The 25,768-nt window shown below is 42.0% G+C and overlaps 2 protein-coding genes across 2 annotated transcripts; both read right to left on the minus strand.

The window, feature by feature from the left end:
• Nucleotides 1-1,418: 1,418 nt before the first annotated feature.
• LOC118278442 (carboxypeptidase B-like) lies at nucleotides 1,419-5,381 on the minus strand. The gene is made up of 5 exons (XM_050703663.1): nucleotides 4,789-5,381; nucleotides 3,976-4,185; nucleotides 3,427-3,535; nucleotides 2,639-2,950; nucleotides 1,419-2,033 (listed from the first exon to the last, which is right to left on the minus strand). Exons 1-5 carry the CDS (start codon nucleotides 4,851-4,853, stop codon nucleotides 1,425-1,427), a joined length of 1,305 nt encoding a protein of 434 aa, XP_050559620.1. The 5' UTR covers nucleotides 4,854-5,381; the 3' UTR covers nucleotides 1,419-1,424.
• A 7,515-nt stretch (nucleotides 5,382-12,896) lies between these two features.
• On the minus strand, nucleotides 12,897-25,358 carry LOC118278849 (UDP-glucosyltransferase 2-like). The gene is made up of 10 exons (XM_050703618.1): nucleotides 25,203-25,358; nucleotides 21,636-21,785; nucleotides 20,923-21,016; nucleotides 19,974-20,145; nucleotides 19,113-19,307; nucleotides 17,617-17,836; nucleotides 15,840-16,059; nucleotides 15,002-15,221; nucleotides 14,237-14,340; nucleotides 12,897-13,207 (listed from the first exon to the last, which is right to left on the minus strand). Exons 2-10 carry the CDS (start codon nucleotides 21,777-21,779, stop codon nucleotides 13,014-13,016), a joined length of 1,563 nt encoding a protein of 520 aa, XP_050559575.1. The 5' UTR covers nucleotides 21,780-21,785; nucleotides 25,203-25,358; the 3' UTR covers nucleotides 12,897-13,013.
• Nucleotides 25,359-25,768: the final 410 nt, after the last annotated feature.

Here is a 25,768-nt window from a genome sequence, read left to right on the forward strand (position 1 = left end):
AGTGGTTGAGTGGTCGCAAGTGCAGCAGTCGAACTCAGGTTTTAGGTTAGATATTATTATATTTGCAAGTAAAATACGTGTATTTAAAAGAACCATTTATAGTTTGCCCATTTTTTTGAATTTGTAATGTTTTATGTTTGTACTTAATTTCTTTAAATTGTTTTTAATGTTTAATTCCTTAATTATACTTTTTATTTGAACAGTCTAAAAATTATGTTTTTGATCCGGAGCTGCGGACTACCTAGCGGGTTTATCGGGGCTCCGGGTCGAAAAGCAGTAATAGGAACGGGGTGGTTTTTAGTTAGTACGTAGTCTGACACTCCCTCTCGCCTCGTCCAAGACAGGAGAAGCCATTGGATGATGTCCCCCCCTCAAAAAAAAGCATAGCCACATCTACCTAGTGGATTTACCGGAGCTCCGGTTTAAAAAGCAGGAGTAGGATCAGGGTGGTTTTTAGTCAATAAGAGTTTGCCACTCCCTCCCCCCTTAAACCAAAAAAAGAATAGCCACATTGAACTTCTCTGGGTGGAAAAGCAACCTTATTAAGTTTTATAAATTGACATTGATATGTCCAAAACGTGACCAAACAATTTCATCACATGCGCGCATTATTTTAAATTGATTTGACATTGACAGGCCGCCATATTGAAAGACTATCGCTAACCCATTAAAGACTTATTACAGAGAATTCTTTCATCTGAAATTTGTTTGTATTATTCCGTCAATTTTTATTAGCTGAAGCACGCAAGGACGATTTAAGAGTTTATTATTATTGCTAGATGTTGCCTGCGGTTTCGGTCGCGTTAAGAAGTATTTTTATTAATATACTGCTTCGTTGGACGAGTGGTCGCAAGGGCGATTGCTGGACAAGGGGTCTCGGGTTCGATTCCCGAATTATTGGGGCGTTTCGGTTTTTTTCGAAAAATTTTGTTTGCGAATAAGGGTATTTTACTCTGAAATGATAGAGATTTATAAGGATGTACTCAAATCTCAACGCATACGGCATTAATGCGAAGGAATGTCAGAGGTTTGCTATTCACCGACAGTCTTGGCGCATTGCTGTCAGTGAAAATGTTAAAGCGTACGAAAATCAGCGCTTAGATATGTTAGACGTAAAGCGTCAACTACGTAAAGACTGACCGAAGCCCTCCTAGGCCTCTTAAAGTTCGAATGAAGAATCTCCTCGTTTTTGGAAACCTAAGCATATTTACACATACTACTCTGCCGGCCAGCTTTACTGCCCTAACTGTGATCGGATTTTTAAAACCAAGTTCGGTCTGGCCAGTCACGTCAGGGCCCAAGACAGGAAATTGCTTATGTAAGGTCACCGGTACCAAAATCGGTAAGGAGGACTATAAAGATCGAATGAAGAATCTCCTCGTTATTGGGAAGTCAGTTAAAATAAACACATTGCAACAGAAACCTTAATTTTTATTCGGGAATAAATCACCAGCTCGCCTCGCGCCTACGACGAAACCCTCCCACGTTTCTTGGCAAACCTGTTTAATGAGTGATGGCTCCAAATGGAAGCCCTTATCTGTGTCAGAAAGACCAGGTAACTCAAAGGCGTAGGCTAAAGGCACCCCAATAGAATGAGCGTAATCAGTCGAAGCACCAGTCGAGCGATACATGATCTGAGCAATATTTCCGACATCGTACCTTGGGAAATATGGCAGAGCGTTACTGTCGATAGCAGCGGCCATGGCTTTCCCTACACTGTAGAGATCTCCAGCATTATAGGATAGAGTCCCATCATATCCCCATGGATACATGATCACACTACCGAAACTATGTAGACTGATGTAAAGGGCTACTCGAGCCAAGTTCTCTTGTAATATGTCCCTGATGACTCTGGTTTCTGGCTCGGAGAAGGCGTGAGTGCCTTGGAAGGTCTCTTCGCAATTATCGGTGTATGTTTCATCTGCTGTGTGTGTGTTGAATTTGATGTCGAAATTCCTGTTCAGGTCTACGCCTCGGCATACGAAACTGACTGGATGGTCATCAAAAGAACGGTTCTTGCGCCAAAAACGATCCTATGGGGAAAAAGAATAAGAACATATAGACGACTGTGGCCATCTGACTGTAGTTCGGACGAATCGCGAATATAAATGTGGGAGAGCCATGCTTTGGCACTGCTGGACCGTCTCAACCGGAGTGATACCACGGCCGAGCAGAAAACCGACGTGAGGTTACCGAAGGGTCCAATTTAGTTTCGAGTCATAGAGGGACTCTAGGCGCGGCGAGGTCTCGCAGCCTACTGACGTGATGGTTTAGGGAACAGCGAGTAAAGTTCCCTAAAAAAAGGAGGATCATCCCACCAGGCGAGGTGATCAGCCTGGCGGGCTTTCTGCCCAACTGTAGTTCGTTGGGATTTTCTATCCGTGTTAATTCGCATGTAAACTTCATATGTGCGATGCAGGATATTGTTTTGCTTGTCTATAGTCTATGTGCGACTTCCGACATCTGTCACTTGTTACTTGTTATTTGTCAATGTGCCACCACAATGGCTACTGACCTACCGTGCTGCGCGACGTCGCCGCGTTTGCGCACGCTGCTCATGATGAATCTAATTCTGCCCTTATCTACAGTTATTATACAATATTTCCTTTATTTAGAAGTGAAATAAAGCATTACTTACATAATCAAAACTGTACTTGTATCCATCAGGATTGGCAATGGGCACGAGGATCCAGTCGAACCTGTCCAGCAGGTCAGGTTCAGTCACATTTTCCACCAGCTTGTGTATGGCCCAAGCAACAGTGGGTGCCGTGATCCACTCCCTGGCGTGAATAGTTCCATCTATGACCACGACTGGTTTGGTCTTGTCTTCGAAGTTCGTGGTGGAAATCTTTATATATTCAATTGAGTTGTTATTGAAGGAATAACCTCCAGTAACTACGGTGGCAATTTTAGGATATCTCTTTGCTATATAGTCCAGGTAATCTTCGAACTGTAGAAAATAAAATAAACGTAAAACCGACGTGAAACAACGCTTGCGTTTCGTGAGTGAGGTAACCGGAGGCCCAATTACACTCCTTTCCTAATCTTCTCAATACCAGATTCCCCAACATCACTTAAATTCCTATCCCCAAAAGCCGGCAACGCACTTGTAACGCCTCTGGCGTTTTGGCTGTCCCTGGGCGGCGGCGATTGCTTACCATCAGATGATCTGTCTGCTCGTTCAGCTACTGAAGATGCAGTGCGCGGAGTAACGCGCGTGGCGACGGAGGCGCAGATCTGATGGCTCTTTGAAGCGTGCGCCGAACGCGACGCACCGTACGCACGGGTCTGGTTCTGGTCGGGCGGCAAGCTACCCTTGCTCGCATTCGCAGACCCGTACTTACGGTGACCGGAGATCATCGTGCGATCCCCGATGTCCGGAGTGTCTCTTACGGCAGCCGGGGCGTGATGAATACAAGGTCTTACCACTTGAAGGTCGTGGTAGTTATAGAAGGATAGTTGATGGTGGCTTTTGTTCCTCGGTGCTGTGGCTCTTTTCATTGCTTGTATGAGCTGGTCATCGTAGTCCAGTTTTCTGTTAATATGGAAATACTTTGAATAATTTATTTATTTAATCTTTAATTTACAGAACACAATAAAATAGTTGTACATAAGGCGAACTTAATGCCGTATGGCATTCTCTACCATAGAAATAAGTCAAAAAGTCAAGTTCAAATTAGAGATTAATTATTATTTTATCAGCTCACGTAACTGTTTGACGAGGAACTCGACTAGTTTCAAGCGTTTCAAGCCATGTTATACAACGCGGCGACTGTCGCGCTGATACTGGACCAGTCGTCGCCTAAGTCTGAAAAGATGCTGAAAACCGTATCAAAATCGGTTCAGCCAAACTTGAGATAATCACGCACAAACATACAGAACAATCTGAGAACCTCTTTTTTTTTGAAGTCGATAAATAAAAGCTTGTAATTGCTACATGAAAAAAGTAAAAAATAATTTATTTTTCGTACTTACCTCTTCACATTATCAACGTGGATCCTATACGCTATGCCTTCAGCATCCAACTCCTTGACAAATGCAGCCTGATGCTGTGGCTTCACCAGCACCACACCCTCGCGACCTTTGGCTGGGTGGCTCAAGAAGTCCAGCTCATACATCTGCTCCATAGGACCTAAGGCCTTGGACTGGACAGCGGTAGACAGTTTGATGTAATAGGATTTCCATCTGCAAGAACAATTGAAATTGTAGACTTTTAAAGTCTAGGAGAGTCACGCTTCGGCACGAATGGGCCGACTCGACCGGAGTGATACCACGGCCTCACAGAAAACCGACGTGAAACAACGCTTGTATTGTGTGAGTGAGGTTACCGGAGGCCCGATTACCCCCTTACCAAAATTTCTAATCCCCAAAAGGCCGGCAACGCTCCTGTAACGCCTCTGGTGTTTCGGTTGCCCATGGGCGGCAGCGATTGCTTACGATCAGGTGATCCGTCTGCTCGTTAATCGCCCTTCACAATAAAAATTTAATTATTTTGATTTTATTTCATACAATCGAATATCTAAGAATAAAAATTGATAGGTTTAAGTAACAATGAGCTGTTGTTACCACAGATGAAGCTCAGTAGAGCTAATGCCTGATCCGGAACTGCGGACTACCTAGCGGATTTACCGGGGCTCCAGCTCAAATAGCAGAAACGGGGTATTTTTAGCCAATAAGAGTCTGACACTCCCTCTCGCTTCACCCAAGGTGAGACAAGTCATTGGATGATTTTCCCCCTTGAAAAAAGGGGGTTAGGAAATACATTATAAAGTAAACAGTTATACAAACCCTATATATTTCTCGTGTTTGCTAGAAGCCACTGATAGTATACCGATGAACACAAACCACTTCATATTCGGCAATTAACATAAATTATTTCTGAACAGTCAGTTTTATGCGAACAATTATCAAAGTATCAGTTAGTAAGTTCATCTTATAATCACTATTTTACTTTTTTTATGGAACAAGCCGGTAAACGTGCAGACGGATCACCTGATGGTAAGCAATCGCCGCCGCCCATGGACACCCGAAACTCCCGTTGCAAGTGTATTGCCGGTCTTTATGGGGTTAGGAATTTAAGGGTTGTTAGGGAATCGTGGATTGGGTAGGCGGGTAATTAGGCTTCCGGTTTCCTCACTCACATAACGCAAACGTTGTTTCACGTCGGTTTTCTGCTCGGCCGTGATATCATTTTGGTCGAGCCGGCCCATTCGTGCCGAAGCATGGCTCTCCAACACTTAAAGAATAAATAAGATTGTTCATCTTATAATCACTACTTTACTTACTAAACTCTGCTATAATACCAATATTTTTGGAGTATAAGAGAGCAATGCTTTGCCATAAATGTGCCGGTTCGACCAGAGTGACGGCCTCACAGAAAACCGACGTGAAAACGAGCGTTATGTTTCGAAGAATATACTGTTAAGATTTATTTTTACACACACAGGTACTAGTAATAACTCGTGGATGAGTTACTAACAATGAAAAACGTACACACACTACCAGAAGGATATTAAAACATGCACCTGGAAAGAATAGTCCGTAAGCCAGGCACTATTTTTTTTAGTTTGACTGAAAGCAGAAGGAACAGGATGGTTTTTAATTTAGTCAGTAAGAGCCTGACATTCCCCCTCGTCTCACCCAGTGCGAGAGAAGTAATTGGATGATTTTCCTCCCTCAAAAAAGGGGAAGAATATGGTCTAGAATAACTGATTGGCTACTGTTTATCCAACAAAAACATGGGCGAAGACTGACAGAAGGTAGGAGCACTATAATTGTGATCTTGGGATTAATTAATGTTACTTGTCTTGAGAAAAACTATTGGTTGAGAAAATATGTCGCTAGCTCATGGGCTATACATGCAAATTGCAAGTGAGATAGAACGTCTAATCTCAAACGAGAAAAAGAGACAAATATAAGCTCTCTAGTCTCGCTTGCTTGCAAAAGATAATTATTTACATTTTATGCTTGTTTCGAGTAAATTAATTCGTTTAAAATTTGCAAATCTTATTGGGTATTCTGTAACTTTTTTTAATCATTCGTTTGCGCACGCTGTGAAAATAGTTATGCTGTGAAACTATGTGACCGTTTCCACTGATACTAAGCTAAGTAGCTTTGCGAGTAAGATGCGCAGCTCGTGTATGCGATGCATCGATAGTATTGAAGCCATCCATAGTACGCATCTTTCCGTATAAAGGAGGCCGTTGTCGCCAGTTCAAAGCTATGTGTACCAATGAATTATGATTGGTGGAAGCTAAACGCATCCACAGCAACGTAGCATAGCACATAAGCTAGGTTTTTTATATGAAAAGATGCGTGGTAAGTATCAATGCGTGCTACACTAGTTTTTGTACTACCGATACATCGTATACACCAGCTTTTTTTTAAGGGTGGAAAATCATTCAATGACTTCTCCCGCCTTGGGCGAGGCGAGAGGGAGTGTCAGACTCTTACTGACTAAAAACCATCCCGTTCCTAATCCTGCTTTTCGAGCCGGAGGCCCGGTAAACCCGCTAGGTAGTCCACAGCTCCGGATCAGGCATCAGCCCTACTGAGCCCTATCTGTGGTGATCTGATGGCTCTTTGAGGCACGCGCGGAATGCGACGCGCCGTCCGTAGGGGGCTATGGTATTCCTACTATCGATACATCACATTCTCCAGCTGCTCATCTTCCTTGAGTAGCAACTTTGTAGCGGCGCAGCTTCGTGGTCTCGAGAGCCTCCCAAGACTCCTCGTGGTCTCTGTCTAATGCCTAATCCTCATGGTCTGATATCACCCACGGGAAGACTAGGGTTGCTCGCTGCTCAGTCTAAATATATCTCCGAGCATATTTCCTCAGCGGTCGGAACACTGCTCGCTTCAGTTGTCAGGCGCAGAATGCAGAATAGATGACATTCCTTGCATTAGAGGTAGGGCTGCCAAGAATCATATAGGTTTTATTTCACTCCTGTGTCGTGGGTGCGTTTACAAACATACAAGTTCACATGCAAATGACACCCAGACCCGAAACAACAATTTGTGGATCACACAAAGAGTTGCTCCGTGCGGGAATCGAACCCGCTACCCGTTGCACGGCAGCCAGTTGCCCAGCCACCGCACTAACCGTGCAGTCGAATCCTCATGGTCTCATCACCCACGGGAAGACTAGGGCTGCTCGCTGCTCAGTCTAAATATATCTCCGAGCATATTTCCTCAGTGGTCGGAACACTGCTCGCTTCAGTTGTCAGGCGCAGAATGCAGAATAGATGACATTCCTTGCATTGGAGGTAGGGCTGGCACGATATAGGTTTATTTCATATAGGTTTTATTTCAGTATAGTTTTTCAGTATCTCTGCCTCATTAGTCGAGTTTTTTTTTACGGTATAAGCCGGTAAACGAGTAGATGGATTACCTGATGGTAAGCAATCGCCGCCGCCCATGGACACTAGAGGCGTTACAATTGCGTTGTCGCCCTTTTGGGGGTTAGAAATTTAAGGATTATTGGGCCTCCGGTAACCTCATTCACACAACGAAACACAACGTTAGCGTTGCTTCACGTCGGTTTTCTGCTCGGCCGTGGTATCACTCCGGTTGAGTCGGCCCATTCGTGCCGAAGCATGGCTCTACCACACGTATCGAAAAAGTGTGGGAGAGTCTCCCACACTTTTTTAGCTGGTATACATTCGCAAGATGTGTTTAAACTTTTATTTTATATCGTTTTAATTCTTCCACTGAAATATATCTACTCAATACGTTTTGACATAGTTTTAAGTCAGACCTAAAACAAGTGCTAACCCTAGAGTTTTCTTGAACATTTTTTCTTGAATTTGGCACCTCGCACAGATTTGGCGGGGCGTAAGTTATAAGAGAAATGCCATTCAATTATTACTAACTTCTGCCAGCGACTTCGCCCGTGGTCCCGTGCGGTAAAAAGTGTCCTATGTGTTATGCCAGATTATAATCTATCCCTGCTCCTTCTAAAATAAAAGTAAATCCTAAGTTATTCCTTCGTACATAAGCTACGTGTCAATAAAATCCCCGTCAAAATCAATCCTACCATTTCAGAGATTAGCCGGAACAAACATACAGACAGATAAACAGACAGCCATCTGTAGGGCTGTCTGTCAGACAGACAAAATATGAAAAATCATTTTTTGGTGTATGTATCGTATTTATATTAATATGCATGTAACAAAAAGCGGTAATTTCAGTATAATATACAAACAAACACTCCAGTTTTATTCTATAGTATAGATTAAATTGATATGAACTAATTTAAAACGCTTCCGCTTATGACTAAGACCGCACGCACTGGTGACGACACCTAGCGATCTTTTACACTCAAGATATGACCAGCCACTGGCGTCGATTTGTCGTCTATTTTCTATAGATTCATAGAAAAAAAATAATGTCTGGTATACTACACAGTTTTTTCTTTTTCAGGGGGAAAATCATCCAATGATTTCTCTCGCCTTGGGTGACGCGAGAGGGAGTGTCAGACTGTTACTGACTAAAAACCACCCCGTTCCTACTCCTGCTTTCCGATCCAGAGCCCCGGTAAACTCGCTAGGTAGTCCGCAGCTCCGGAATACTGCACAGTTGGCTCAATGGCTGAGCAACTGGCTGTCGTGCATCGCGTAACGAACTCGATTCCCGCACGGAACAATACTTGTGTAATTAACAAATTGTTAATTAAATTAACTAATAAATCATCACGGTTTACTCACATACATTAATGGAGAAAAGCTCTACTAGTTTCGAGTCACAGAGGGACTCTTCATCATGAGCAGCGTGCGCAGACGTGGCGACGTCGCGCTGTCTACAGCTCTATTTTAGTTAATTTAGTTACACGATAGTTATTATAAAAATCAAATATCACAAATTATTGTTTCGAATCTGGGTATCAATCTTATAACCTGGAGATTGACACCTGATTTTTTATGGTATAACTAGACGATGGTAAGCAATCGCTGCCGCCCATGGACACCCGAAAGACCAGAGGCGTTACAAGTGCGTTGCCGGCCTTTTGGGAGTTAGGATTCTATGGGTTGTTTTGTTGGGAAAACGGGGATTGGGTAGATTGTGTAGGAGGGTAATTTGGCCTTTAGTAACCTCACTCACACGACGAAACACAACTCAAGCGTTGTTTCACGTCGGCTTTCTGTGAGCCATGTTTCAGCACGAATAAACCGGCTCGACCGGAGTGATACCACGTTGTGAACGATGGTAACAAATATACTTATATAAAATACTAGCTGAACCGGCAAACTTCGTACCGCTACCGAGATTTTTTCTCACCTTTTAATCCTTCCCTAGACTTCCACAAATAATTCAAGACCAAAATTTGCCAAATCGGTTTAGCCGTTCTCGAGTTTTAGATGACGATGGGTATTATTTTTTTCTTAAAATAATACCCATCCGTCAATCGTCATGTGTTACAAAGATTTTTAGTCGTTTATTTATAGTTTGACCTGAATTTCAGCCGCTTGTCAAGTCGAGACGGAGTTTTTTTTTACTTTTTTACTCTTTTTGGACGATAAATATTGTGACTGATTGTATATGTCTGGTTTCAGATTTCAGTGTTTAGTTTAGATATAGATTTTAGATAATTTTTTTTGACTGTCTCGTGGGTCGAGTTGTCGCAATTATGACTGCCGGGTAAGGGGTCTCGGGTTCGATTTCCGGGTCGGGCAAAGTAAGGCATTTCGGCATTTCGAAAATTTCTCAGTGGTGAACTCATTTGTGTTATACGTCCCATGTAATAGAGGGTGATCATATTGCCATAATATACTAGGCAAAATTCTAGACTCTGTGCTACGACTGAGAAATTTTCGATAATCCGGAAAAAGCCCAGCAATACTTTGCCCGATCCGGAAATCCGAGACTGCTTGTCCGGCAGTCGCACTTGCAACCACTCGACCAAATAGGCAGCTTTTCTGGAAATAAAAATCACAAAATTTCAAGTTCAATTACTACATATCACAAACAAAAAAGGCTATAGTTAGGCTATTAGATATGTATGTGCGAAATGTATCGTCAAAAGAATGTGACTATCCCACTCAACTCGGATAGGTGTGAGCGAGAATTCCGATAAAAATGACTTATGACAGTTCACGCGTTTTTAATGACCCAACTACATATAATAATTTTCAATAACATACACACACAATCTGCTTATTTTCAATAACTCTCACTTCCTAAAACAACAGCTGATAATCAATTCTAATATAGCAACAGCTCTGCCAATACCATAGTGGAATAAAAACCGTGATGTTACGCAGTGATACAAACGGATCATTTGACATGTAAGGCTAAAAACGTGCGGCCGGCGACTTTCCTATAGACCGTACATGGATGAGATACTACCATCTTTGCTAACTGTATATCGTGTGGTGGGTCATTCTGCATTTGTTTTTTATTTTGGAATAAGTGTCAAACGAGCAGACGAGTAACCAGATGGGATTAAGTGTGGGAGAGCCATGCTTCGGCACGAATGGGCCGGCTCGACCGGAGTGATACCACGGCCGAGCAGAAAACCGACGTGAAACAACGCTTGCGTTGTGTGAGTGAGGTTACCGGAGACCCAATTTCCCCTTTCCCAATTTTCCCAATCCCCGATTCCCGAACAACAACCCTTAAATTCCTAACCCCCAAAAAGCCGGCAACGCACTTGTAACGCCTCTGGTGTTTCAAGTGTCCATGGGCGGCGGCGATTGCTTACCATCAGGTGATACGTCTGCTAGTTTGTTTTTTCGTTTATGTGTTTCATAAAAAAAAGATGGTAAGCGATCAGCGCCGCGCATAGACACCCGTAACACCAGAGGAGTCACTGGTGCGTTGCCGGCCTTTTAAAAACGAGTATGCTCTTTTCTTTAAGGTTGAAAGTACATAAAAAAAGAAAAATATAAAGAATATCCCACTTGCAATCATAGAAGGTTTGTTACCGGGAGCGATGTGTGAGTCACGCTGCGACTGCTGCTGTATAAGGCAGGCACCGAGTGCCTGTGCTTACCAAACTATGTCGTTATAGGATGGTAGCATAGTATTAGTAGAAGTATTTCTTTTTTTTAACTTTGCCCCACATTAGGATTTTCTCCTGCGTCGTGGGTGCGTTTACAAACATACAAGTTCACATACACATGACACCCAGACCCGAAACAATTTGTTGTTGCTTCGTGCGAGAATCAAACCCGGTACACGTTGCGCGGCAGCCAGTTTCCCAGCCACCGCGCCAACCGTCACGTAAAGTATTAAAAGAAAATTTCTTGTCTAAGAATGATTTCCCACCAGATATATGCTATGCTACGTTGCTGTGGATACGTTGACCTAGTAGCTGACCCGACAAACTTCGTACTGCCTCTTTTTTTTCTCGCCTTTTAAACCTTCCCGGGACTTCCACAAATAAGTCAGGACCAAAATTATCCAAATCGGTCCAGCCGTTTTCGAATTTTAGCGAGACTAACGAACAGCAATTGATTTTTATATATAGAGATTAAGGGGATCCCTCTATTGAGCTGTTGCTGTTAAGCTGGCGTTCTGTAATATAAAACTGAAAAAATAAGATTTTTTTTACGTATTTTTCCAGGATAAAAAGTATCCTATTGTATGCTCAGGATAATAAGGTTTAATTATACCAAGTTTTATTGAAATCAAAGCGTTAGTTTTCACGTGATGCCTGAACACACAGACAGACCTACACCTAGTCGGACCTACACTTACCTATCTACTTAAAACCACCCCGTTCCTAATCTTGCTTTGTGCCAAAGCCCTGGGGGTCGTCTTTAACCCTGGATCTCTATTTTGTCTGCCTGGAGCTGATGTGAAACCCTTATGTAGAGAAGGGCCTTAGTCCAACAGAGTCAAATAATATATTTACCTATACAGCAATACATTTTTGCTAACTGCTAGCCTTGTTTTAGCAAATAACAAAAATCTACTCCCTTTGACAGTTACTGCCATCTATTATTGAGTAGTGGAACTATTTTTCTAATGCTTTTGACTTGTGAGAATTTAGGAAATAAATGCCTTAATAATTAAACTTGTATTCGCCTGAAAGATCAAAGCCCTTAAATAATATTTAAAAGAAAGCACACACAAGTGACCAACGAAATGTAATGTAATAATTAATGATATCTGTTTCTAATAAAACAAACTAGATGGCGCTGTATCTCTGTTCCAACAATTTTTTAATACTACCGGGTGTTATTATATCTTCTTAAAGTCGTATCCATAAAGAACGTTTACTATTATTATTATTTGATTAAAGTCTAACTAAACTTCTAAAGACTTTTATTTTTTTAATCATAATAACAGGTCGGACATTTGTCGATATCGAAAATTTTATTAATAATACATAATGTTTCCAACCTAATCGAATAAAAACAAATATCGACTTATGACACCATTGCCCATCTAATAACGAAATAAAATGTACAATTGCTAACAATAAGAATACCGCCATCTATGGTCGAGTAGCAGAATTTACATGTGAATTTATTCTACTTTGGTATTTGATTGTTTAACGTCTTAAATATATTCTTTACTAAAGCAAAATAAATCCTATATAGATTGATTCAAGGTTTATTTCTGAATTGATGATATGTGAATTAATCTGCGTCCCATTCTTTACACAGGAGTTACAACTAGAAATACTTTGCCGGCTCTTTCTTTTTTTTTAGATTAAAAAACTAAATGTGGGAGAGCCATGCTTCGGCATCCCCGATTCCCCAACAATAACCCTTAAATTCCTAACCTCCCAAAAGGCCAGCAACGCACTTGCAACGCCTCTTATGGGCGGCGGCAATTGCTTACCATCAGGTGATCCGTCTGTCGTCCGTCCGTATTACCGGCTTATACTTCCCTTAAAAAAATTAAAGACATTTTTCTTAAAAAATAAAAGTAATGAAATAAAACACATGTTTTTTATATATAAAAAAATAAGATCTATATTTAATTTAATTCTTCATAATTTATAAAAAAAATCTAAACCTTACACTATAAATACTTAAATTAAGTACAATCACAAAAAACAAATACTAATTCCTTTTCTTTTTACTAGATTTATCTTTATACACCTTTTTACCCGTGACTTTGCTTATCGCTTTCTTTGCTGCGAACACGAGCAGAGCTACTATGCTCGCGAGCGTGACAAGTACGGCGAGCATGAGATCTAACATCCAGCGCTCGTACCATTTGTATTGCAGGGACATCGAGCGTAGATGCAGGGCTCCTGTAATGGGACGAGCATTTTTGTTAATTTAATTTAATTTATACAATAGAATCAGGCGTTATTTTGCGGCAATCCATGCTACACTAACAGTACAATAGATTTTTAGTTTTGATTCCACGTATACATGTATATTTTAACATGCGGCGTGCAGCACCGCCCTCCCGCCCGCAATTAAATGCTCATGCAGCAGGGGTGCAACATAAAACACATGAGTGGTATATTGCATGTTACGTGTGTGTTTTATGTTGCACCGATGTATAAGCGGAAAAAAAACATGTATGTATAAGCGAAAAATACATGTATAAGCGGAATTAAAACTAAAATTCTTACTGTAAAGTTAGTTAATTTAATTTATTCATAATCAGATAACAATCATGCACAATGGAACTTATATGGTGATTAATCAACTCGTCTCACATGCCTACGGCTCATTTGGGACGACTTGCAGAAATCGAAATAAATATGTATTATTTTCATTCTACAACTCGTCACACATTACTTTTTGGGTGGGATTTTAAACTTTATAATCGTTTGGTAGATACAGTCAGTTAGACAAGATTGCTCAATTTGAAAGTAACGTCGGACGAGTTGCAGAATGAAAATAATAATTATTTAGATTTTATGCAAATCGTCCTAAATGGGCGGTAGGCATGTGAGACGAGTTGATAAATCACCCAACTTATAAATTATGTTAGTAACAAAATGGTTAGTCACCCTATATAGGAAACTTTTGAACCGTCAAAATTTATTTGTCCGTCTGTCAGTGTGTCAGGAAAGCTGTAATTACCCGACTGCGTCAGAAAGAGGGTTTCGGCGGATTCTAGAAAGCCAGCCATAAAAACTAAGCTGGCCTCACTAAGTCTTCATATTTAGAATGGGTCCCGACTGCTTCAATTTTACGATGACTTTCTTGTTTTAGGGTTTTTTCATTTTCATATTATAAAGAAACGCAGTCGGGTTTTTTAGTTTTTTAAATTACCTTTTTTTAGTACGTCTATCGTTTTTCTTTAAAAAAAATATGTGACGTACCTTTAGTCTCGATGGCTAGTTCTACGTAGTGGTTGATTAACTTCTTGGGAGTGGTGGGGCGAGTCGTGAACACCTTGGACAGGTACTTCACGCGTTTTGAGTATCTGCAAAAAAATATTATATATATTTACAACTGACTACGACTGCTTCGCTGGTCGAGTGGTCGCAAGTGCGACTGCCGGACAAGGGGTCTCGGGTTCAATTCCCGGGTCGGGCAAAATATCAAAGGGCAATTTTCGGTGTTTCATAAATTTCTCAATGATGGCACGGAGTTTGGAATTGTGTCCGGTATATGGCAATAGGCTCACCACCTATTATTACCGGCATCCGGTAAACAAGCAGACGTATCACCTGATGGTAGCAATCGCTGCCGCCCATGGACACTTGAAACACCAGAGGCGTTACAAGTGCGTTGTCGGCCTTTTGGGGGTTAGGAATTTAAAGGTTGTTGGGAAATTGCGTAAGGGGGTAATTAGTCCTCCGGTAACCTTACTCACGCACGAAACACAACGCAAGCGTTGTTTCACGCCGGTTTTCTGGTCGGCCGTGGTATCACTCCGGTCGAGCCGGCCCATTCGTGCCGAAGCATGGCTCTCCTACACTTAGTCAGTACTCTACACATCACCAAGGTATTATTTATTTATTTTATTTTACACTTTATGTACAATCAATACAATGGTGGACTTAATGCCAATTTGGCATTCTCTACCAGTCAACCTTGGGGTGATGCAGAGAGACAACATTAGGTATAACAAAGGTACTTACTGGTCATTACTCAAGATCTCCTTCAAAGCTACTTCCAACTCAGGCACCATGTCTGGCGAGAAGTCCACCTTCAGAGCATACCCGCTGCGCCTGGCCCTCTCAGCATTAGCGGGCTGGTCTCCGAACACCGGTACAGCCAGGAGTGGTACTCCAGCTCGCACAGCTTCGAGAGAACTGAGCTGACCTCCGTGGGTGATGAAGACTTTTACGTTGGGGTGAGCTGGGGATGGTGTTCTAAGTTAATGGGTTTGTGGTGACAGTTATAGACCATCGACGATACAACTTAATAATTTTTATAATAGCTATCGTGAGACATACTATGTATATTAACTAAAAATCACGGTTTATTCAGGTACGTTAATGGAGGAAAGCTCTACTAGTTTCGAGTCACAGAGGGACTCTTCATCATTTGTGTTATAATTTGTACAATAACTGTTAAAATTGCATTCAGAGAACGGAAGATAAAGCCAAACTCAATACCATTTAGTTCATTTAATATCCACGCAATACGGATGTAATGGGCGCTAGTGTTGCAACTCAAGAATACGAAATTTTACAATATCAATGTCGATCGATCGGAATTGGATTCAAGAGTAAGGCCCTCTGGTCGGAGGATCCTACTTTTGCGATTTTAGGGAACTTTACTCTTTGTTTCCTATCGACTCCCCCGACTCCCCAACAACCCTTAAATTCCTAATTTCCAAAAGGCTGACAACGCACTTGTAACGCGTCTGGTGTTTCGTATATCCATGGGCAGCTGCAATTGCTTACCATCAGGTGATCCGTCACCTCGTTTACCGGTTCATGATATAAAAAAGAAGAAGAATATAATAATTACCAAGAATACTAGGCTGAGGCATCCAAGACCTGACGTGGACATTAGGGGGGAGGTCCTTCAGAGGCTCCTCAAACTTCCACAGCACTGTGTAAGGGAGGGAGGCGAACAGCTTCAGCAAAGCGGCACGGGTGTGAGGCTTCAAAGCTGATGAGCGCAGGACTGAGCCCATGCTGAAGTAGATCACACCTTGAGGTGATCCGTCCAGCAGTTCTTGCAAGTCCTGTGATGAAAGGAAAAGAAATTATATTAAATAAAATCCTGTAGAGGAGACTGGGGTCTGGTATCAGATAGTATCGTATCGTCCCACCTTTTATCTCCAAAGAGGTCGGCAGACGTGCACATTACGGCACGTAATGCCGCTATACAATGTACACCCACTTTTCACAATTTGTGTTATAAGTCCCATGTAATAGGGGGTGAGCCTATTGGAATATATTGGTACCGGACACAATGCCAGAATCTTTACCCGACCCGGGAATCGAACCCGAGACCTCTTGTTCGGCGGTCGCACTCACGACCACTCGACCAACGAGGCAGTCCAGCATTTATTTCAAATTAATCCTAAATTAGGCACTTTTAAAACATCAAATTGAATTGTCCGTCAGTCTGTCAGTAAAGCTAGGTGCTGCAGAAATGAAAAACTCATTTAGTGACTGTTTCATTGGTCGAGTGGTCACACCTGCGACTACCGAACAAGGGGTCTCGGGTTCGATTCCCGGGTCGGGTAAAGTACTACTGGGCGTTTTTCGATTTTTCGAAAATTTCTCAGTAGTAGCACTGAGTCTGGAATTGTGCCCAGTACCTACCAATATATTCCAATAAGCTCACCCCCTAGTACATGGGACTTACAACATAAATTGTGAAAAGTAGGTGTATACAGTGGCATTACGTGCCATAATGTGCACCTTTGCCTACCCCTTCGGGGATAAAAAGTAAGGACTTATTCGTCAACTCGGCCGCAATAAACTCGACCGCGCGGTCGAGTTGGGAAGATTTTAATATACCTATTATTTCATTGTGCATCTCGACCGTAGGAACATTCACTATGCGGTCGAGTCGACCCGGATAATTTTTGAGATTTATTTTTTATTCGTCATCTCGACCGAATACAAAATGTACATTTGAGTAGAAAATGTTTAAGGCATATCATGGAAAGATTTATTTTGTTCGGCAAATGAAAATGCATGCTGTGCACGTATAAAGATCGTAGATGTTTCATTAATCATGACCTTAAATATATCCTAATTAGTTAAAATATTTTTGTATCTCTCTCGCAACTTGGAATTTTTATCGGTGGAAAGAAATGAACCTAATAATCAACTGAGCAATGCCTGCCTAAAAAACATCTTTTTATCTGTCCTTAATTCTAATTTTAAGTTATTATATATTATATAATATACCCTTAGAAGAACAAAAATTTAATTAAAAACGAAACACTTTTGTCAATCACTGTACAAAAATGCCTCATATTTTCAATGTCGGTCGAGTTGACGAATACAAAATACGAAAAAATAGCTTCGTCAACTCGACCATATGGTTCGGCCGAGATGCACAATAGAAAAATAATTAATGTTTAAATTTCCCGACTCGACCGCGCGGTCGAGTTTATTGCGGCCGAGTTGACGAATAAGTCAAAGTAAAAGCAGCCACACTCGTGAGCTGCAAAGGTTAATTTTTAAAGCGACGCCTATTGTTTATATTTGAAGCATTATGCTGTTGGGTTGTTTTCATTTAATATTAATAAAGTTGTGTGTGTGAGAGTTTCATAGTATCTTACCTTGGGCAAAGGTGGAATGTTCTCATCCATGTGGTAACCAGCGATGCTGATGACATTGGGAGGAGTTGTGAACGCAGGAGTCAGGGACTCGTGGGAGTTCACCAGGGTGATGGACACGTTGTGGAACGCATCGTCGAAGGGAGGGAGCGGCACTCCTCTCGCTGCGGCGATGGGGGCGAACAAGTCTTCGTACTGCTTGATGGTGGCTGCTCTACCAGACCTGGAAGAGAGATGGAGTCATGAAATCAGCGTCACTGTGGCAGAATTATCATGATTTTCGAGTTGTATACATTGCTAATGCTGATTTACTCAATACTTAATACTCAATTCTTTATTGCATTCCACAATGTAGACTAGGTGGAAAACAATTGGTAGGTAACAATTATGGACCCTGTCGGGCACAGCAAAAGATAATACAAATATACGAGGAGAGGACTTTACATTTAAATAACTTATAACAATTTAACTTAAACTTGATTTAGGGAATAGAGAGTTTCCTAAGAAAAGGAGGATCCTTTGACCAGGCGAGGTGATCATGACTGGCGGGCTTTCGAACCAAATTTTACTCGTTGGGATTTTCTATCCATGTTTGTTCACATGTGCGATGTAGGACTTTTATGACGTCATCATTTGATGTGCTCGTCGATAGTCTATGTGCGACTTCTGTCATATGTCGCCACACTGAAAATCAGCGCAACGATTACTTACCAACAGGTCATCTGCTCGTTTACCGGCTTATAACTTAAAAAAAGAAATTAAAGTTCATTTTCTGGCTTAATAGAATCTAGTACACTATTTTTTTTTCTTTTGAGGGGGGAAATTTATCCAATGACCAAGGCGGGAGCTTTGGGTGAGGCGAGAGGGAGTATCAGACTCTTACTTACTAAAAACCATCCCAGGAGTAGGAACTCCTGCTTTTCGAGCCGGAGCCCCGGTAAACCCGCTAGGTAGTCCGCAGCTCCGGATCAGGCATCAGCCCTACTGGGCCCCATCTGTGGCGGTCTGATGGCTCTTTGAGGCGCACGCGGAATGTGACGTGCCACACGCACGGGTCTGGTTCTGGTCGGGCGGCAAGCTACCCTTGCTCACCGTCCGCAGACCCGCACTTACGGTGGCCGGAGATCGTCCCGCGATCCTCGACGGCCGGAGTGTCTCTCGCGACGGCTGGGGCGTGAAGAGGTTCGTTCCCTCACGCGTCCCACCTCCCCCTTACCTAGCATGACTGCTTCGCAGAAGGAAAAAACGGTAACCCAGTCGCCCTAGCTCTTAAGCCTAGAATGGAAATAGCCACTGTTGTCCTTAAGCACACTTGACTGCACGGTTGGCGCGGTGGCTGGGCAACTGCACGGAGCAACACTTTGTGTGATCCACAAATTGTTGTTTCGGGTCTGGGTGTCATGTGTATGTGAACTTGTATGTTTGTAAACGCACCCACGACACAGGAGAAAATCCTAGTGTGGGGCAACGTTTAAAAAAAAAAAACAAAAAGAACTTACCATTGATAAACAGTCATCATAGAATAAATCATGGCGTTGATCGCTCTGCTGGCGAAGGACATGGGGATCCCTGAGGGGTTGAACATGAGAGGGATGGTGGGCACGGAGCGCACCTCGTCTACCTGTGCCTCTATGTCGGGGTGCAGCTGCGTGGCGGCTAGCTGGATCCAGGGTACTTGGAGTACTGCTGGGATGCTGGAAGTAGATGGATGATTAATTATTATGTTATCGGCTTACTCACGTAACGAAACGAAACTGTGAACGCGCCCACGACACAGGAGGCAAACCTAGTGTGCGCACTTACGACACGAAAGAAGAAAATCTTAGTGTGAGGCAACGTTTTTTAAAAAAAAACCTTCGATATTTTTTACTTTTTATCTAGAGTAAAGCACGTGTTAGTTTAAGCTATTTGCTTAAGCCTTGAAACTAGTCGAATTACCTCAATCTAGCAGCGGATAGGATAACGATAAATAGTACTTTCACTAAACGTTCAGCGCTCCGATTGGCTACCGTGAATGAACCAACCATACAGAGCGCCGAACACGCTCTCGTTTGTTCCTGAAGCAAACTCATACTAAGGGTACTGATTAGCTGGTTCATTAGCGGCGACCAATCAGAGCGCCGAACGCGTTCTCTTTTCAATTACTTTAAACGTTAAGCAAAGTCATACTAAAGGTAAGCATCCACAGGCCCGCATCGTACGCATCGCACGCAACGGATTTTAGTTTGTCTTGTATAGAAACTCATACAACTGCGTCCACTGATCCGCATGCGATGCGTGCTGATGACGTAATACGGGATGCGTGCGATGCGTACGATGGGGGTCTGTAGACGCGTACCTATAGAGTTCAATTAACTTACCCAGCTAAGAAGTCACAGAAGAAATTCTCAGTGACAACGGCATCAAATTTTCCCTTCAGCAATGCTTCCTTCACAGCTGGAGTGTTCAGCATCTCCAGAGACATGTTGGCAGACATTTCCTTGATGAAGGAGATGCCGGCGTTGTTGTGAGTCGGATCCGTCATGTCTATGTCTGGAGAGAGAGACAGTGGTTTTTGAGGTGCAAGAAAATAAATTTGGCAGTTTTTAGCTGGTGACTAGAGAACATGTTTTTTCAAGAAAGGTCTGATTTTTAGGGTTCCGTTACACTTATAGATTCGTCATGTCTGTCTGTCCGTCCGTCCGTATGTCAAAGCCATTTATTTCCGAAATTGTTGGGCCTACATAACTTTGTAGGTTGATGTATTCTGTAACCGCTATTCGAATTTTGCCGCTGCAACTCCTGTAAACCAGGATCTACCGTAGATACAACCATGAAAACACCGGAACACTGAAGTCCGGCGCGTCCCAGGGAAATGAATGACTGTCTTGGATCCCGCAACGAAATAAATCAGAAGATGTAGAATATATTAGAGGAGAAGAAGCGACTATAGTATATTCCAGTATTTTAATTGTTGTATCTACTGTAGATCCTGGTGCACAGGAGTTGCAGCAGTATGGGAGGTTGTGGCGGACTTGTCCCAATAAAAAAAAAATACTAAAGTCGCGTGTTTGCTTAAATCTTTAAAACTACGCTCCAGATTTTGATGCGGTTTTTTTCAATAGATAGAGTGATTCAAGAGGAAGGTTTATATGTATAATACATGCATAATCACCATTGCTCCCATGCGAAGCTGAGGCTGGGGCCTTAGTCTACTATTATAGCTCCGTCCCTCTCACACTGCTCAGTGATCGACCATTCTGACACAATTGTAATAGCAGACTAAGGCCCCTGGTCGCTAGTTAAGAAATAAATTCTGAAATAGCTTACTTGCAACATGGCGTCGTACTGGGCTGATGTCAATTAACTTCAACTTGGGGTTGTTCTTATCTGCCTTCTCCGGGAACGGTGTCACCCAGGTCACCTGGAAAATTGAGAAAATGCTATCAGTTAGGTTTTAAAAGTTAATATGTGCTACGAAGCTCTGAGTGCTTTTCCACCAGAGATGTACTATGCTACGTTGCTGTGGATGCGTTTGGTTACCACCAATCATATTCATTGGCACACATAGCTTAGCACTGGTGGAAACGGACTCAGCTAAGATATTTTTTTTATATCTTTCCATATAAGCGTGCTATGGATATGTGCTGTAGATGGTCGTGCGTGGTATAGCTATGTGCAGAGTAGAGTAACTTTCTTTAAGAGGGAGAAATCATCCAATGACTTTTCCCACCTTGGGCGAGACAAAAGGGAGTGTCAGACTCTTACTGACTAAAAACCACCCCGTTCCTACTCCTGCTTTTCGAGCCAAAGCTCCGGTAAACCCGTTAGGTAGTCCGAAGCTCCGAATTAGGCATCAACCTTACTGGGCCCCATCTGTGGTGGTCTGATAGCTCTTAGAGGCAAGCGTGAAACGCGAGGTTGCTTCCCCACTTTCGATGCTCGCCGTCCGCAGGCCCGCACTTACGGTGGCCGTCCCGCGATCCCCGACGCCCGGTGGTAAAAGTTAGCTAAGGTTACTTCATAAAACTAGTGTTACTCACGGTATGTCCTCCCTGAAGCAGAGCATCCACGATGCCCTTGGCGAGCTGGTTGTGGCTGTGTGAGGGCATGGGGAACATGGTGATGATGTGGTAGCCGTGGCAGTGCGCCACCACGCCCAGGAGTAACAGGATACTGAGCTTCATTGTTCACTGGAACAAGGGAAGGGTGATTTGTTATTATTGCCATTTTTGGAAGAGTAACGAGAGACCAGGGGCCTTAGTCTGCTATTACAATTGTGTCAGAATGGTCGAGCATTGCAAGAGGGATGGAGCTATACAACCTACATAGCTCCGTCCCTCTTGCACTGCCTAACTAAGGCTGCAGACTAAGGCCCCAAGGTTTATTGTGTGGATGACTATTTTTGGTATAAGGTCAAGAAAGTGTGGAAGAGCCATGCTTCGGCACGAATGGGTCGGCTCGACCGGAGTAGTACCACGGCCGAGCAGAAAACAGACGTGAAACAACGTTTGCGTTGTGTTTCGCTGTGTGGGTGAGGTTACCGGAGGCCCAATTACCCCCCTTCCTGTTTCACCAACAACCCTTAAATGTCTAACGCCCAAAAAGCCGGCAACGCACTTGTAACACTTCTAGTGTTTTAGGTGTCCATGGGCGGCGGCGATTGTTTACCATCAGGTGATCCGTTTGCTCGTTTACCGGCTTATACCATACCATCAGGAACCATTATTAAATATAACTTCACGCTTAATTCTCTGTCCCATTTTTTCCATGGGAGATTATAACATAAACACATTTTATAGTCTGTTACATGTCAGGTTTATTGTCCTTTTGTGAGCCGAAGGACAAATATTATTACTAGCCATATTTCAAAAACTAGTTTCTCAATAAAAAAAAAAATGTGTGAAACCAGTATTTTTTCTATGGACTTGATCAAATTAGTTTTGAATTTTTGACCAAATGGTTAGATAATGTAAAAATGATTATAAGTAGTTAATAGAATCATCGTTTTTGTTTTTAAAGGCCAAATGCTTTTATTTTATTTTTTTCTTTTTGTGCGTGAATCTGGGTACCTGCAGCACCGTATTAACTGAGGCCCAATTCCCCCCTTCCAAATCTTCCCAATCCCCGATTCCCCAACAACCCTTAAACTCCGAACCCCCAAAAGGCCGGCAACGCACTTGTAACGCCTCTGGTGTTTCAAGTGTCCATGGGCGGCGGCGATTGCTTACCATCAGGTGATACGTCTGCTGGTTTACCGGCTTATACCATAAAAAATAGCGTTTTTACTATGTAAGTATTAGCATGATGTATTACGATTGCGGAAATCAACAAAGTACTCAATATATTTCCTGGTAGCTACAAAGGGCTTTAACAATAAACTACTTAATGTAACAATAAAACATAATCTTTGGGTTACCGGAACTCCGGCTCGAAGAGCAGGAGTAGGAACGGGGTGGTGTTTAGTCAACAAGAGTCTGACACTCCCTCTCGCCTCGCCCAAGGCGAGAGAAAGCATTGGATGACTTTTCCCCTTAAATAAGGTTGGGATTTCACCGATCATATTCATTGGTACACATAGCTTAGCACTGGTGGAAACTGGGTTCAACTAAGATATGTCTTTAATATAGAAAGATGCATACTATGGATGTGTGCTATGGCTGGCTTCCCCACTATCGATGCTTCGTGTACTCGAGCTGCGCATCTTCCTCCCACAGCTACATAGTTTAGTATCGGTGGGAAAGCACCCTACTAAGCAACTATGCTACGAAGATGTAATAGCTAAGCTCTGAAACTGTGTGGCAGTGCCCACTGATACTAAGCTATGTAGCTGTGCAAGGAAGATGCGCAGCTCGAGTATGCAATGTATCGATAGTAGTTAAACCATCCATAGCACGCATCTTTCCACATAAAAACATAGCTCTCATTATACCGGTAGATAAATAAATAAAATTATCTAATGATGTTGACCGATGGCCTACACTTTATACAAAAAGATGATTATTACTTTTTCAACATATTTTTTTTAAGTTTGTTTATTGATAAAAAATAAGTTGTTAAACAAGTTTTTTTTGTTTGAACGCTCGTATCGCGATATCAATAACAACGTAACCTATGTTTATTTAAATGAATTGTAGAAATCGACCGGAGTGATACCACGGCCTCACAGAAAACCGACGTGAAACAACGTTTGCGTTGTCTGAGTGAGGTTTCCGGAGGAGACAATTACCCCTTACCCTTCCCAATCCCCGATTCCCCAACAACCCTTATACTTAATCCCCAAAAGGCCGGCAACGCACTTATAACGCCTCTGATGTTTCGGGTGTCCATGGGCGGCGGAGATCGCTTACCAGCAGGTATAAGCCGGTAAACGAGCAGACAGATCACCTAATGGTAAGCAATCACCACCGCCCGTAATTACCCGAAACACCAGAGGCGTTACAAGTGCGTTATGCCTTTTGGAGGTTAGGAATTTAAGAGTTGTTGGGGAATCAGGGATTGAGATGATTAGGAAAGGGGTAATTGGGCCTCCAGTAACCTCACTCACACAACGCAAGCGTTGTTTCACGTCGGCTTTTCTGCTCGGCCGTGGTATCACTCCGGTCGAGCTGGCCCATTCGTGTCGAAGCATGGCTCTCCCACACTTATAATAATAACAATAATTTCCATTGTATTTGTATGCTACACTGACTTTAAAACTATTCGTACGTGAAGCGACGCCTAATGAGTAGGTACAGACTGATGATGTAATGTCAACAAAATTCTATAAATAGTTCCTTCTAATCAAACACTACGTATAACAGCTGCGTCTAGCGTGTTTTTAATCTCATTTCGATAAAATACTAAACAAATACTCTATCTAAATCGAGTAAATTATGATATTTTTCAACCTAAACTAAAAATATGTTGTCATGTTTCTTTATAAAGAAAAAAAATGGTTGCTGACGCTTGCATGTCAAGCTAACCTGGTTTGGCAGAATTATGTAGTGGATTATCAACTTTATTGTTTAAAAGTTAGAATGGAATATTGATTAATTTAATTAGGGTAGCTTCATGTGCGGTTATAGGTTGAAATTTCGAATTTTATTGTTACTAAGACGCTTGCATGTCAAGCTAACCTAATCTGTTAGAATTCTATAATGGATTTTAGACCTTAATACTTAAAAGTTAGAATAGAAAATGGATTAAATTAATTAGTGTAGCTTCATGTGCGGTGTGTTTGGCTATTATTTGAAAAATCGAACAAGAATGAATGATGCAATGGATTATAAGATTAAAGGCGGGAAAATGAAAAACATGGCGTCGATTATAGAGTACACAAAACTTTTTTTAAAATGGACGAATTTTTTTTTTAATACTAATTATTTATTATTTTAAATTACTTATTTTAAAAGATTAAAGACTAGATTTGGAGTACTTTTAAACGTATATTTTCGCTTAATTAAATTATAATGGAAACTACACATAATAATTTAAGTATTTTTTATAAAAAATACAGTATGCAAGGATCGTATCAGGAGACGCTCTATAGTTTCTACCTAACATTACACTATGAAACAAAACCTTAAGTTCACATATCTCCAAAACACAAATTAATACCAAAAACTTACCTAAAAAAATCCAATTCACACATACAAAAAATATTTCACAACACTTTATTTAAAACACGATTGGATTATCAACGATGCTACAAATTATGTCCGAACGCGTGCGTTTCGTTCAAGCATTCAGCCTTGACTGTGACCACAGTGTATATACAAGGTATTTATGTAGTCACTATGTTTCTATGTCGTAAAATTACATCAGATTCGGCTAAACTTTAGGTATAAAGGGTAAAGTACATTGTATTCAGTTCATTGTGAGATCATCGCGTTTGTTTATTTATGTTTTTAAACAAAAAAGCAACGTCAGGCCTTTTATTCATAAAGGCAATTTTGAGTGGGAGAGCCATGCTTCGTCACGAATGGGCCGGCTCGACCGGAGTGATACCACGGGTGAGCAGAAAACCAACGTGAAACAACGTTTGCGTTGTGTTTCGTTGTGTGAGTGAGGTTACCGGAGGCCCAATTCCCAATCCCCGATTCACCAACAACCCTTAAATTCCTAACCCCCAAAAGGCCTCTGGTGTTTTAAGTGTCCATGGGCGGCGACGATTGCTTACCATCAGGTGATCTGT

This window comes from Spodoptera frugiperda, chromosome 24 (genome assembly GCF_023101765.2).
Source record: "Spodoptera frugiperda isolate SF20-4 chromosome 24, AGI-APGP_CSIRO_Sfru_2.0, whole genome shotgun sequence".
NCBI lineage: Eukaryota > Metazoa > Arthropoda > Insecta > Lepidoptera > Noctuidae > Spodoptera > Spodoptera frugiperda.